The sequence below is a fragment of the Trifolium pratense genome, linkage group LG2, assembly GCF_020283565.1.
Source record: "Trifolium pratense cultivar HEN17-A07 linkage group LG2, ARS_RC_1.1, whole genome shotgun sequence".
Lineage (NCBI taxonomy): Eukaryota > Viridiplantae > Streptophyta > Magnoliopsida > Fabales > Fabaceae > Trifolium > Trifolium pratense.
Genome location: NC_060060.1, coordinates 39,004,408 through 39,019,694, shown reverse-complemented (window position 1 = coordinate 39,019,694; position 15,287 = coordinate 39,004,408). Strand labels below are relative to the sequence as shown.

At 31.4% G+C, this 15,287-nt stretch overlaps 2 protein-coding genes across 2 annotated transcripts; one reads left to right on the top strand and one right to left on the bottom strand.

Annotated features, from left to right (window-relative positions):
• Positions 1-5,679: 5,679 nt before the first annotated feature.
• Positions 5,680-7,331, bottom strand: LOC123907240 (39S ribosomal protein L41-A, mitochondrial-like). Its single transcript, XM_045957422.1, has 3 exons — positions 7,207-7,331; positions 6,126-6,286; positions 5,680-5,893 (listed from the first exon to the last, which is right to left on the bottom strand). Exons 2-3 carry the CDS (start codon positions 6,268-6,270, stop codon positions 5,712-5,714), a joined length of 327 nt encoding a protein of 108 aa, XP_045813378.1. The 5' UTR covers positions 6,271-6,286; positions 7,207-7,331; the 3' UTR covers positions 5,680-5,711.
• Positions 7,332-9,956: 2,625 nt separating this feature from the next.
• Positions 9,957-11,731, top strand: LOC123907239. Its single transcript, XM_045957421.1, has 2 exons — positions 9,957-10,418; positions 11,343-11,731. Exons 1-2 carry the CDS (start codon positions 10,037-10,039, stop codon positions 11,456-11,458), a joined length of 498 nt encoding a protein of 165 aa, XP_045813377.1. The 5' UTR covers positions 9,957-10,036; the 3' UTR covers positions 11,459-11,731.
• The last annotated feature ends 3,556 nt before the right edge of the window (positions 11,732-15,287 follow it).

The window sequence follows — 15,287 nt, the reverse complement described above, 5'->3', positions numbered from 1 at the left end:
CGAAAAAAATTTAATGTTTAAGAAGTTAAATGCACAAATTTCAATATATTATTTCTACTGGTGCACATGTTAACATTTTCCTTAGAGGAATAGTTGAATCTTAGCTATTAATTTGTGAGGAGAAAAAAAAGAAAAAGTGAATTAAAAGATAGAAATCGAGGAAATTGAGGAAAACAATTGAGAAATAATTATAAGGAACATTATATGGGATTGGATCATCTCCCTGCTATTTTCACTAGGAGGTCTAGTCCCAATTTAACCATTCATTTTTTAAATAAAAAAAATTAAAATTACAGCAATAATATAATGTAGGGTTGAAATTTTATTGGATAAAATGATGTACCGGAGAAGATCATCTCCCAAATATTATATATGTAGGGTTGAAGTTTAAAATAATGGGTTACTTGAAAAATATTGATATTTTTTTTACGAGGCTATTGTTTATTTTGGCTAATCTATAGTTTAAAATTTATCATTTTTTTCTCTCAATTTTTATACTTGTTATCTTAAATTTTTTTATAAGTAGTTTGGTGGCTAGAAATTTTACTTTTAAGGTAAAATAAATGAGATGTCCGGTATTCGAATATCGGCTCTTGCATATATAATGGAATATTATTATCAACTGAACTAAACTCACGGAGATTAACTTTTTTTTAATAAAACATTTTTATATCATTTTATATTTATAAATTATCGTTAACTTTATTAAATACTACAATATAAGTTAATAGTTGATAAATTCATCCACTATAAAGTCACTCTCCATAAACAAATACATTGAGCTTAAGTAGTAGTTAAGAAGCTCATCCTAAAATGAATCGTTTATGATAACTCTGAGTTTGATTCTTAGTGGAAGTAATTCTTGATCAAATTTTATTTATCTCGCAGTTGAATTTTGAATTACCGAAATCTATTTCCCCTAATAATTAGAGACAATAAAAAAAAAAAGTCATTCTCCACATAACTTTTCATATCTTCCACATAACTTTTCATATTTATTTGGTGACCATATTTTTATTTTTATTTGGTGATTGAAACTTTTCATATTTACTATTTGGTTAGTAATAGGTGTAGTACAACACTACAACTACATGGTCTTTTATGTTTTTTGATAATGTAACTTTTACTTTTTGGGTCACAATTTCACTACAACCTAGGGCCAGTCCCACTCTGTAAGGGATGAGGCAGGATAATATTTTTTATTTGGTGGGACAGGATGGGCGCAAGTTTAGGGTCAATTTTTCTTGTTTACTTGTAGACTAAGGAAGAAAGATGTGCATGCATTTTTGGGTAAATTTGTTTTTGCCTCATATGCTCATATTTGTCACATTCTGGGTAAATTAGTGCTCTCTATAGAATGAAATTTAAACAAAAAGAATATAAGAAGTGAAATGTACTACTTGCTACAAATTTTGAACTAGATACATTTGATATTTTAGTTTTTTTTTCTGCAATTACAAAAACAATTAGTATAAATTAAGTAGTAACAATTACTGTATTTAAACTTGTGTCAAGGAAAAATGGGTGTGAGGGATAGAGGTCATACACATGATTATACACAAAAGAAAGTTGGTCATGTTCATCATATATTTATCTATCTATTTATATACTATAAATTCTAATAGTTAACTTGTTGATTTAGTTTAACACTTTAATCCCAATTTAATCACCAATCATAACATGTCATTTCACTAATTTAGCCATTAACTCAGCATGTCCACATCAGCTTAATTTTCACTCCAAAACTTAATAGATATACTAAATACTCCCTCTGATCTTATATATAAGATAAAATTTACAATTTAGATTCATTGTAAAATTGATGTAATTAGAAAATTACAATTTCCACAGTATCCGGTCTACTGGACTGCCTAATCTGATTTGGAGTCAGTTCTGACATCAAGTGGTTTACAGCTCCCTCCTGATCGTAATTGCGAGGAATTGAATCGTGATTCTTCCTACCAAGTTCACCGTCAATCACCGCTAGATCAACTATCAATTGGTATTGAACGCAATATTTATGTGAATCCAATTAATGCTTTCAAATTAAACAAGTCGATACTTGCTACTAGTGTCACAATTACTACTAGTTTATGCGACTCCATCATTTACCAATGAGTCAATTAAAGCTTCAATATAATGCTCTCAATGTATCTAAAAAGTATATATTCTCTTATATTTATATTTATGATCGGAGGGAGTACCATAATTAATTTATACGACTCCATCATTTACCATTGAGTCAATCAATGCTTTAATTTTAAAAAATGCAACTGACCAATAAATGAATCAAGTACAATTAATTTATGTGGCTCCATCATTTACCAATACCAATTAATCAACTCACTTGTCTCTTCTCAGTAGCATTGGTGTTCAGTTCACTTAGACAAATGATAGATTGGGTAACGAACATGTTGTTTTACGCTTGGACAGAACCATTTGCAACGTCCATTGTTTGGAGTTTTTTGGCATAATTTGAGTAGTTGTATTTTGGTTAGACATTTTTTCGGATCATCATCCTCTTTTTAATTATTCAAGATCTTTCTTCTAGACAGCACGTGTTACTTTTCAGATACCTCAAAGTATGGTCAACACACGATGATCGTGTTAATGTTTGGCAATCTGTTTTTTCCTGGGGATTCGGTGGCATGCATGCATGTAGAGTAAGTTGAAAGCGCTTAAGCTTGAGTTTAAAGAATGGAACAAAGGAGTTTTTGGTAATGTTACTTATTACGTCGTGGTGGCCATGGTTGCTGACGAAGTGAACCATATTCAACTCGTTATTGATAATGGTGGGTTGAATGAGGAGGTACACTATCAAGATTATCAAGCTCAACTTAAACTGTCTAAGTAATTATCGGACAAGGCTCGTACACATCATTTCATATCGTAACACTACTTAGGCCAAAATGAATGCGGCGACTAAGCAAATAAATATCTTTAAATGGTCAATCTTTTATAAAATTGGCTAAAATTAAGAGGTCAAGATTGATATTTTAAAAGTTAAATGAGGCAAAATTGCAAGATTGAAAAAGTTAAGAGATCAAATAGTGATTTTTTTTTTTTAAATTGCAAATTCGTATCTAATCATATGTGAATTTTATTTTTTTTCATTAAACCAATGTCTCGATATTTTTGAAGTATGCTAATCATATGCTGCCAAGAAACACACGACTGAATTGACGATTGAGAATATGGATCCTGCTGCTAGTTCTGAAAGCCTAAAAGGCTACTAAAATATCTGAAGCAAGATATCTAAGCTAGAAGGAGATAACGAGCATGCATGAAAAAGGAAAAAGGAAAAAGGAAAAAGTGAAAGCTCTAAGCCCTGCAATAGTCAGAGTCTCTTGGCGTGGAATGAGGCCGTATGTACATGTTTGTTGTATGGTGATTGGTGCAAATGAAATGCGTTCATATTGGAGTATGATTTAGGTCCCTAAAAAAAGGTCTGAATAGGACCAAACTGATTAACGGATATGTCTTTAAGGGACCTATTCAGACCTTTTTTTCTTTAAGGGATCAATGTGAAACCAAAAATGTCTTTAAGGGACCATTATACTAATTAAGCCTATTATATATTAGTATTGATTTAATTTAACTTTTCATCCCCATATTTTATTAAACTTTTGAAAATGGTGCCTTTTTTAATTCAACTTTTTGGTTCTGTTTTTACATTTGCCGTAAATTTGATCCCAACATATGTTTTTCTAACTAAAAATTGTTATTTTTTGTATAAAAAAAAGGTGATTTACTACCCCAATATTTAATTCAACTTTTTGGCTCTGTTTTTACATTTGGCGTAAATTTGATCCCAACATATGTTTTTCCAACTATTTTTTTTTTGTACAAAAAAAAGGTGATTTACTATTACTACCCCAATATTGAATTTAAAGACAAAATATCTCTTTTGACAATAATTCACCTTTTTATGCAAAAAGTCGCAATTATTATGGCCAAGTGCATGAGTTAAGATCAAAGTTACAATAAATATGAAAATAGAGGGGTCAAAAAATTCGACCTAAAAACGTGATCATAAAATGCAGATTCACAATGTTAACTTTAAATTTGTCTTATAATTTTTGCATATGTTATGCTTTTAAAATTTAGTTTTTTCTGTACTAAATCATATTTTTAACCATGGTTAGGTGCGGTATGGTATTTGACGTGGGCTTTTGTGTCCCAATATTTGGGTACAATAGGATTAGTCGAAAAAAGAAGGCGAGTAAAGAAGCAAAGGCCCGTAGGACCACAATAAAATGCCGACCACAATGGTATCATGATCAGCCTGCCAAAGTTTTTTGTTCTGAGCACGTTGCTCTCTGTATTTCTGTGATGGTGCGTAAGTGATCGAAAACAATTGGCAGGTCGTATATTCTGTTCCTTTTAATATTTTCTTCCATCTACATTTTCATGTAAAATATTCATACTTATATACTGCATTGTGTATTAACATATTATATTACTAAATATTCTTAAGTTTTTTTTTTTTTCTGGATACTTTTCATAAGAATTTGAGTTCGTTTAAATTAGCTTATTTTTGAGTTTATTCGAAATAACTTATGTAAATATTTAAACTTTTATTACTATAGGTTTTTTCAAGGTAGTTTATGATAAAACAACTTATAAAAATATAATTTTTTTATGATAAAATAACTTATAAAAATACAGTTTTTATTAGTGAAACTTATAAATTAACATAAATATTTATTTATTTGCATAAACTAATTTCATAAGCTTAAAAACATTTTTCTATAAAAAAAATTAACTATCACAATATCGTATGTATCACACTCAATAATATTCATCAATAATAATCCTTGTGAGCTTAACTCAATTGATAGAGACGTTGAATTATATATGCAAGAGCCGATATTTAAACTTTGAACACTCCGATTATTTATATTTAAGGTGGAATTTCTAACCACTAAACTACCGAACAAAAAAAAATATTCATCATGGAATGGGTAGTGAATATTTTGACAAAACAGGGGGTTTGTAGTGAAATTTAAATATCTCTTTATAAAAAAGGAGTGTAATTTACTCAAGTTCTTATTGTAAACTACTCTACAATTTTTTATAAAATTCGAAAATAACTTGATAATTCATTGAAGAACTTCAATTGAATTGTTTGAGACAAAATTGATATGTAGAAAGAACCTCGAGTATATGCTTTAAAGTACAAATAATAATTTTTTAGTACATTTGGTCAAAACAAAATTTTGTTGATTACACAATTACATAGCTAAAAATGTCGAGAACTCAAATGAACTCTGTTTGATCACAAAAAATATAAATATGACGAGATTTAACAATTGAATAAAGTGGTATTTTATTAAGCCCTACTAAGATAAATGTACTGGAATGCCTCGAGCTTAAAATGTATATGCACAGGAAAAAGAAAGGTATGTGCTATTCCCAAACCGCCAAAATGATTAAAAACTAACATTAGAATAGTTCAAATCATTCGTCATGTTACAAACACAGAATTGATAAGTTTATATCCAATCATAATATCAGATGTTTGTATCAGTGAAATTATTCATGGAGAAAAGGTTTGCAGCTATGAAGTATCCTAAACTACTGAATTTGGTTATTTGACTGTCAAAAAATGAAGCTGAAGAGAAAATTAGAAGCCATAACTGAGTTAAAACAAAGTTATAAAGTTCACACAAGAGGGAGAGGAATTAAAGGAACAATGTCAAGTTATATTATCAAGGAAGCAGAAGCCCCAAAAACCAATCGTTATCCATGTAAATGTTAACACGGTAAATAAGCAGAAAGAAAGCAAGGCAACATAGTGATAAATTAAATAAGTGGAAGATGCAAACCTTAAAACCAGTCAAATCAGGAACTACATAGTTTGGTAACTTTTCCTGCAATATCACATACCCAGCTGCAACAATATGCAGGATTGCAATCAAATTAATAGTATAAAAACACTTTAACACAACAAACATGTAACTTAGCAAATTATTTTATAACAATACCTAAAATGTGCTTCGTGGTTTAAAAAACTTAACAATCTTCGAGAAGCAATCTTTGAAAGATTAAACAATAATAACAATGACTTCAATCTTAAACAAATAAAAACAGATGAAACAATGACTTCAAATTAAGAAACAAACCCTTGCGAGTGTAGAAACCAGTGGACTTGCAGTTCTTTCCCTTGTAAAAACCTCGAGGAGCACGTTTTGGTGATAAAATATCAAGTGAGGATGTTCGCTTCCTTCGAAATGCCCTTCCTATTCCTAAAATTAGCCCCAGAGGCATCTTCTTCTATAGGAGACTGGACAAACCAACAATCACAATCAGCGAGCACAGATACGATGCAATCAAATAACATATAACATAATTTACACAAACAATGTCAGTAATAATGCATAATCAAAATAAGAATCATAGAATTATTTCCTTATAAAATGATACACGTGAGTCAAACGGAACTGTCATTTTAACCGGGGCTGGCTTAAACAATTTGGAGGCCCTATTCTAATCTTACAAATTGGCCCCTAATAGGAAAAAGTGCAATTTTAATAATTAGAAATTATTTCAAAATATTATACTTTTACTAATGAAGCACAAAAAACTCAAAATTACTTTATTTAAATTGTAAATAACATTTCAATACAAACTTAAAGCTAATATCAACCTTCAAGATACTTAAGAAAAAGAAGATATATATTAGCTCAGACATTGGGTTGTTGCATAATAATCTTACATCGACACAGCACACAAGTAAACATCGAAAATAGACGCTGAAGTATTAAGCATGTGATCATGGTTACATCAAAACATGCACTATATTACTCTTTCCTTGGGAGGGAACCTAGTCCTAGATTAAGATCATAATACATTAGAACTAAAATTTCCAGTGCCTAAGTAAATTATCAAATTTTATGCTACCTTTAAACGAGGAAACTAGAATCAGCATACAACATAATTGATGGTGTTTTTCAATAATTACAAATATCCAACTGTGTTAAAGCATTACATTCTCTACACTATCATGGGTTGGTTCTTCGATTGATACAATATATTGCTCATAATTAGTTTGAAAAAATAAATAGCATCAATTAATCAACAATTCTACGCACACACAAAAATGGCTCTTTAGGTGAGATAAAACATCAAACAGCTTGTGACCAATGTTATCCATAATTTTCTAGAAACAACAACGTTAGAGAGAGAGAGAAGGTGGTGGTGTACCCTGCGCCGGCGATTTGAGAGGAATAAGGGAAGGCCGGAATCGTCGGATGAGTGGCGCAGCAGCTTGAGAGAGAGAGAGAGAGAGAGAGAGAGAGAGAGAGAGAGAGAGGAAGAAGAGTTGAACGGGTGTTTTTTTTTTCTCTGATGCAATTTTTTTTTGTCTTGTAAGTCTCCTGGTGAACTCTCTATGCCTCTTCTCGCGATGGGCAGGGTGTAGTTTTCATCCGGGAGTACTTTTTTCTTTTTCATACAAACTTATAACTTGTGCGGATGTGCGGGTCAAGATGGGTGCTCTCTCTAATTTATCATTAGTGAAAATTACTCCTAGTGATATTGACTTGCCATTAGGAGTAATTTTTTCTTTTTCATTTTTCTCTCTTGTAACCATAAAAAACTTAGAACTTAAGCTTACAAGGATATTAGCTTAAAATGCTTATAATTAGAAAATAAAGGAATCAAGAATTCAACATTTTTGGAGTTTGGGATATTGATATACATAAACAATTTCACAAAAAAATAATATATATATATATATATATATATATATATATATATATATATATATATATATATATAAATGCATTTTGAGGAAAAATAATATATTCATCAATATTCAAAGGATGTTTCTTAAAGAACAAAATATATTAGAAAACACAAAATATATTAGAAATTAAAGAACAAAAACACAAATGGAGGGGACCAAACCAAAACTCTATTAAGAAGAACAAAATCTAAAACTAGGTAAGCCTAGCTTGTTCCTTTTCAAACCGTCATAAATAAACAAAGGAGAATCCAACCAACAAGTGAGAGATCCTAAAGACAAACCATGATTAGTAAGGAGGTCGGCCACCTGATTGACTTCCCTGCAAATATGAGAAACAATGAAGTTCAAACTTCCAACCATTACCAAAACATTCTCCCATCTATTTCTTAATGGCCAAGCTACAGGTTTTGCAGGGTTCTTAAAAGTTGTAACTACTAAAGTAGAATCAGTTTCGAACCAGAAATTAGACCATCTCTTATGAAAAGCAATTTCAATTGCTTGCATAGCTCCACAAAGTTCAGCATAGTAGGAGGAAGTCACGCCCAAAGGTTCAGAAAAAGCATAAATAAAATCTATCTTCAGGTTGCTCCGGCTTATGAGAAAAACAATGAACCTAGTGCCAGAATTACCGAATCCACAAAGATTCCAGAAAAGAATCTTCATAAAGACATGTGAGAGGGAACACACTTCAAACGGGTGTAATATGGCTGACCTGCGCTTCTTACTTGCTGTTTATTTTTCTTTTTCCGACTTCTCGAAACAAACGGCGTAAATGGTTTCTCCTTCTCTCCCATGAGAAATTCTAACTTAGACACAAACCCAAGAAAAAATCATTTAGGCACACACTCACAAATGTAGTTTGTGCCCAAGTAAGAATTTCTCCTCTTCCATATCTTCCCAAAGTTGTGTCGCCACTTTTAACTCATTTTGTACCACTTCATCAAATTCTTCATCATTAACCACTCGAGTGATTTGCGTTTCAGCCTTCAGGTACAATAATTATCTCCACGCCATCTTCACTAATCTCGTCATCAATGATGTGTTTGTGTCACCACCTGCTAATCAATCTGTTGTAATACCGGCTCATCTACATGTAAATTTCCATGTCCAATTCCGTCTGTAACATCTTGCAGAGACATACTAAAAATATTGCTTTTACGAGCAACATCCTTGACAACTTACTTCACCTGTAACGGTGGCATATCAGTGGCGGGAATGCTGACCTAGGCACATTCTTTGTGTTGGGAGGGGCTTCGTGGCGTGTTTAGGAACATTCTTTGAATGTGCAGCTTGCTCCAGAGGGTCTCTGAGGCGTTTCTTTGCTCGATAACCACCTCTGGAGGTTGAGGCACGTCATGTTGGGCGTATGTTGCATCAAAGGCAACAAAATATAAAATATGACGTGGTCAATACTTCTCTAAAATATTACGTTAAATATCAAAAATAATTCATTGATCTATTAATTTTTTAGTCTAGTTTAAACATAAATATAATTACATTTAAATATTTATTCAAAAAAAATTACATATGTTCATATAAAACTAATACATTTACTGTAAAAAAAAAATTAATAGATTTCTAAACATAGTAATAGGTCATATCAAAATTTTAAATGACTAAACTTAGACTAAAAATAAGTCTATACAACTATATAATGGACTATAAACCAAACTCAAGTTTGAAAAAACCATATCCCTAATCTTAGCATGAGCTTTTGATCAATATTAATTACAGGGATCAAAGCATATTAACCCAAAAAAAAAAAAAACATTATCAATTTTTAGTTGGTTTAGTGGTGATTGACGTTAGATTGACGTTAGACTTGTTAGGAAGGATCACAATTTGATCACCGCAACTGAGATTAGGAGAGGGCTGAAACTACTTAATGTCATAACTGACCTCGAACCAGATTAGACGGTCCAATAGATCAGATATTGATAGTGAAAAAATATATATTAACCCAAAAATAAATTCAACTTTATATATTTGTATTTGGTTTTTTTCTTTGACAAGTATATCCTATTTGTTAAATACTTGAAACCTAGGATATTTTCCATTATAGAAAGGATTGTTAAGCAAACAAAATTAAGTACTTTCCTTTTTCAAATATTTTCCTAAAAAATTGACAGTGAAATGAACAGTGGCATTTTGAATAAAATAAATGAATAAAAACAAAAAATTCGCCAACCACAGTCCACATCATTAGATCAACTCACCGATCATCATTCGATAAAACAAAATCAACAAACCTAGTACACACAAAATATCTTCCAAATTCCAATCATTATGTCAAAACCACCCAACGGGCCGCCACCACCACGACGACTCTACAAACATGTTTCATGGTCGCCGGACATGCTCCGGGAAGAAGCATGGAATAGAAAAAAACACGATCACCTCAGCCGCAGTAGAAGCAGCAGTCATCTGTTAAGCAAGAGTCTCTCAGAGGATGATTTAGAAGAACTCAAAGCTTGTTTTGAACTTGGATTCGGGTTTGATTCACCCGAATTCAACCCGAAACTATCACATACTATCCCTGCTTTGAAGTTATACCATGCTGTTAATAAACAGTACAACAAGCATAGCTTGTCAATGTCTCGATCATCTTCTTCATCTTCCATTGTTTCTGATAACGATGATGCAAATACCACCGCCATATTTAATCCAGGTAATTTACTCATTTCAAAACTCAATGCATACAATTTGAAATTTTCAATAAATTTGGGTTATTGAATTTTATGATTTATTTTCCAATTAATAGTTTTGTTGTTTTTGAATGGCTAGTTTTATTGTTAATTCAATATTATTGTAATCAAAATTTTAATTGCATCGAATTAATCAAATAATAAACTAGGGTCGGTTTAAAACAATTTTGATTTTTAGTTTTTAAAATGTGTTTTAGAAAAAGCTTTTTGTTGATATTTTAAGTGTGAGTTGAGTCCCATATTGGATAAAAAAGTTGATGTTAAATATTTTATAAATGAGATAACCATAAACTTAATGCCCACTTGTACAGTTGCTCTTAATCCAATGTGAATGATTCACTAGCTGCCTCTTATAATCCAACAGTGGTATTAGCGTCGATAATTGAACCGGTTGTGCCGAAAGTCTTCCTGACCAAGGTGTTTAGGCAGCGTGTCTCGTTGGCTGCCCCCTGTGACCCCCAACATTTTTAAGAAGAGAAAAATAAATAAAACTTCTTTAACCTGTTTTACTTTTTCTGTTTTAAAAACCGTACACTGGAAACAATTTTTTATAACAATTTTATACAATTGGATTTACCAATCAGGTTTTTTGATTTTTAGTTTTTAAAAATTTAAAAACTGTTTTTGAAAAGAAAATCGAAGTGGTTCTAAATGATTTAGTACAACTGAGTTCAAGTTCCGGATAACCAGAGTTCAAAGTTTGACCATAACAACTTAGGTATCCTTGTCTCCCTATCAAACTTAAATTATCAGACCCCTTTTCACTTGGAATGGAGGATTAAAAATATAATTAATCAACTAATAAATTAAATTGAAATCTTTTTTATATATCTGCCATGCTTAAATTTAAATATTGAGTGAAAGTTATTTTCAATTTTGTTATGAAGATGATGATTTGGCTGCGAAGAAGACTAGGTTGAAACAATGGGCGAAGATGGTTGTTTGTGTGGCGCGACAATCTTCTAAGACATCAGCTTCGGTCCATTCTGACCAAGTTGATTGATATTTAATATTACTATTTTCTGGCATGCATCTCTAAAGTCAGAGATGCATGACTACACACGAGAAAGAGTGATTGAATTTTAATTGTAATATAATTTGTTCATATATATTGTGGATCGTCTTTTTGTAGTTTATTTTTTGTTGGCTTTGTAATTTATTTATTGGATTGGTTCTAATTTTACTATACATGATGTACATTTCCTTACTCAACAAACAACATATTAAGGTGTTGATTTGAGTTCTTTTGTCAGAGCTATTGATATTACTTTTCAATGTAAAAATATATACTGATAATAATGGATTATTTTGATTCTAGTCAACATGATTTTATTGTTAATGTGACGAAAAATTATTTTCTAACTTTGTCTTTTCTACCTTTTGTGTGACTTTAGACAAAACTTGAAAGAGAAAATATAAAAATATGAATAAATTTTGGAAGGAAAAGATGAGAGAGAAAATAAAAGAGGAGAGAGATACTGAGAAAATTACCTAACTTTCCCTCAATAAAGTTAGACAATATTGGTCGCCCATTTTTCTGCTAATATTGAGCTTTAGAGCACATCTACTCAAGTCCTTGACACAACAAAGTGTGTCCTTCAAATCAACTATTGCATCATGAGTCTTCCATGTGGCATTATTCAAATTTAAAAGTTTTTTTTTAAAGTGGCATTATAAAAATAAAATAAAATCATTCAAAAATTGATATTATTTAGATATTTTAAAGTGATACACATATATTATAGTTATCAAGATTTTGGCCAGAAAATAACACATAAATACACATAGATTTTTCTTATAAAGTTATGTACCCCAATAAGCTATACTCCTAAAAATTGAAGTGATTGCATTGTGAGGGAAGGGTTGTTTAGTTGCTTCTTAATGTTGTCTCTAGTCTTCTGTACATTATAATGCAATGAGTATTTCTCGTGTTTATGGTGGAATTTATTATAATATTTGCGATTTTAAAAAAATTATGACAGAATAGAATATTAAATAAGATGATAGTTAACATTACTTGGTTGCAATGGATATGTTAAGGCATATAGTATAAAAACAAAGCATTATTTTAAATGTTATTTTTTGCTTGAAATAGTAGTTATTTCAAATATTTGTACATATGCATACGAGTGAACATATGCACGCGTGCGAATGTGTATCGATAAGTTCCTCTTTTATTATACCTTCTTGCTTATGCATTTCTCCTTCGTTCTTTGCTAACGCAGTCTGATATGCATTTATAAGTTCTCCCATATGTTGTCTTTCTATCATAATTTTTCTTTCGTATTTAGCTCTTACTCTTCCTATCTGTTGTCTTAAATCTTCAAATTCTAACTGAGCCTCATTTTGCTTCCCATAAGACCATCTTTAACAATTTTTTGCATTTGCGGCTCTTAGACACCGCCTTATCTTTTTCTCAATGTCGATAACTCAACTTTGTATTTGCTGGCCATTAACCTTCTTGGGTTTTTCTCCTTAAGTCTTTTTCTTCTCTTGCTCTCTTACGAACGTTCTCAACGATGATAGATTGATGGTATTTCTTGTATTTCAAATCTCAATAAGCTTGTTGAACTTTTTCTATCTCTTTTTGTAGCTCTTCAATTTTTCGATCTCTTCAATTTTTTCTATCCATTTTTTTTATCTCTTTTAATGTTGTTGAAAGGCTCCACTATTATTTCTTTAGGAAATGGTAAATTAATGAAATGGCAACTTGACTTCCATTGCTTTACTCTTTACCCAATCATGATATGTTTTATTTGCGTGGCAACTTTGAGACCCTAGTTCTCGTCCCCTTTTCACAACATTGTCCCATGATTTGCGTATTCTTCTTAATAAAAGTATCACCAATATGGTGATCTCACATAACAAAAAGGTTTTTTTTTATCCATTGTTGGAATTTTCAACATTGGATAGCCAAGCTGCCTTAAAGCTAGAGACGGGTTATATAGTTTATGCATCCCTTAGTTCTCATGAGGGGCACATCATTAAAATCTCCACATTTGCATATGACCTCTTCTATGCCTTGATTTCAAGAGTACCAATGAACTATCTTTTCATTAAAATTTACAAAGTTTTCAGCCCAGTCTTTCATTCTTTTGGCTCTCATTTGCTGTTCCTCTAAAAATGTATGGCCCATGAGCCAAACATAGAGTACATCTGAACAACAAAGAATAAGGCCTCCTTCTTTCTCATTTTAGAGATCAAGAGTGCAGTAAGTATCAACAAGGATTATCAGCACCAAATTCTCCCCTCGGTGTTTGAAGGCCATGAAAACATCAATGTCAAAAAAAGGTCTATGAAACTTTCTATATTGGGGAATAAAATGATTCCAAAAATTAATAGGGCCGACATATCCCTAAAAGCTCCCATTCTTCATTGATCCCTAAATATTTCCTTCGGAACTCATATAAGTTACTTTTGTTGATGATATTCTCTTCTACTTTTATTGGGATTTTCAACGACTTGGAGATTTTTCTCAATGAAGGATCGTGCTCTCTATATTGATAAGTCTTGTTAAAGTTGTTATCTTTCAAAGAAAATCCTAATATTTGTCCAAATTCTTTTATTGTTGGAGCAAGTTGGAAATCTTGGAAAAAGTGAAGAAGCATATGAGGGGGGTAGTCATGAAATTGGGCTAATGTTGTGAGGGTGCACACTTGAACATCCACCTCTAATAAAAACTTAAGAAAGGGATAAGATGGTGGTGACGTGGAAAAAAAACTTTTTATCTTCCCTGGTCGGCAAAAACTTTTTATCTTCTCGTGATCTTCGGATGCGGATGGAGCTTGTTCTTCCTTTATTTTGTAACCCTTGTGAGGTAGACTCACAAGGATAAAAATAAAGCATAATTTTAAGTTTTATTCTTGGTTGAATGCAATTTAATGATGAGTGACTACTATGATCCAAACAGTTTCTTCTCAGTTTTATAAAACAATTGGAAACTAACATAAATGAAAGAAATAACCTTCGGAGAGTTTAAGTATTATTCTTGAGTCGAAAGTATAAAATATAGTTATTTGTATAACTGTACACGCATGCGAGTAAGCATGTGTGTGCGTGTGTGCGAATGTGTACTTAATAAGATGAAATTGAATATTATATGATTGAAATGATGATATGTTCAGCCAATATATTGGAGTGTGCAAGCCAAATAGAGAAGATTAAGCTATGCTTATTATTAGAAAGAGAGTCGTGGAAAAATTACTCGTAAGATGAACCGAGTACAAATAAAAGTATTATTGAGTCATAAAAAGTCCGTACGCCATATCTAAAAAAATTATTTATTTTTATTTTACATCTAATAAATTTGAACATCAACTCCTTGCGCCAACTAAGGGGTCTGATACACAACAATAATTTAAGTAAAATGACACACATAACATTGCTCATTAAATCAATCGTTATATATAAAGAAGATGATAATAGATTTATGTCTAATAATTTTGCTCACTCTAGCTTCATCACACACATAACTGCAAAAAATAGGGAGAACAACAAGCAAAACCCACCAGCGACAACGTAATCCCCAGAAGTTATTTTTCCCACCCACCCATGTTATGGTTGATAGAACCACAATCTTCTTCCCTCGAAATTCACATGTTGTAATTGTTCTCTATTACTATCTGTATTTTGTCTTAAGCTTTTAGGTCAACTTCGATCTTTCCGTATAATTTTTTAAAGGTGAACAATGCAGTTGTTCTCATCCAGACGATTAAGTCCTCTTGTTCACTCAGTTGGTTCATTCAACATCAACACAAAAAAGATTATTTTCTAAAACATTGTCAGAAAAGAACACAAGTAAAACTTGTTTAAAGTTTACTTACATGTATCTT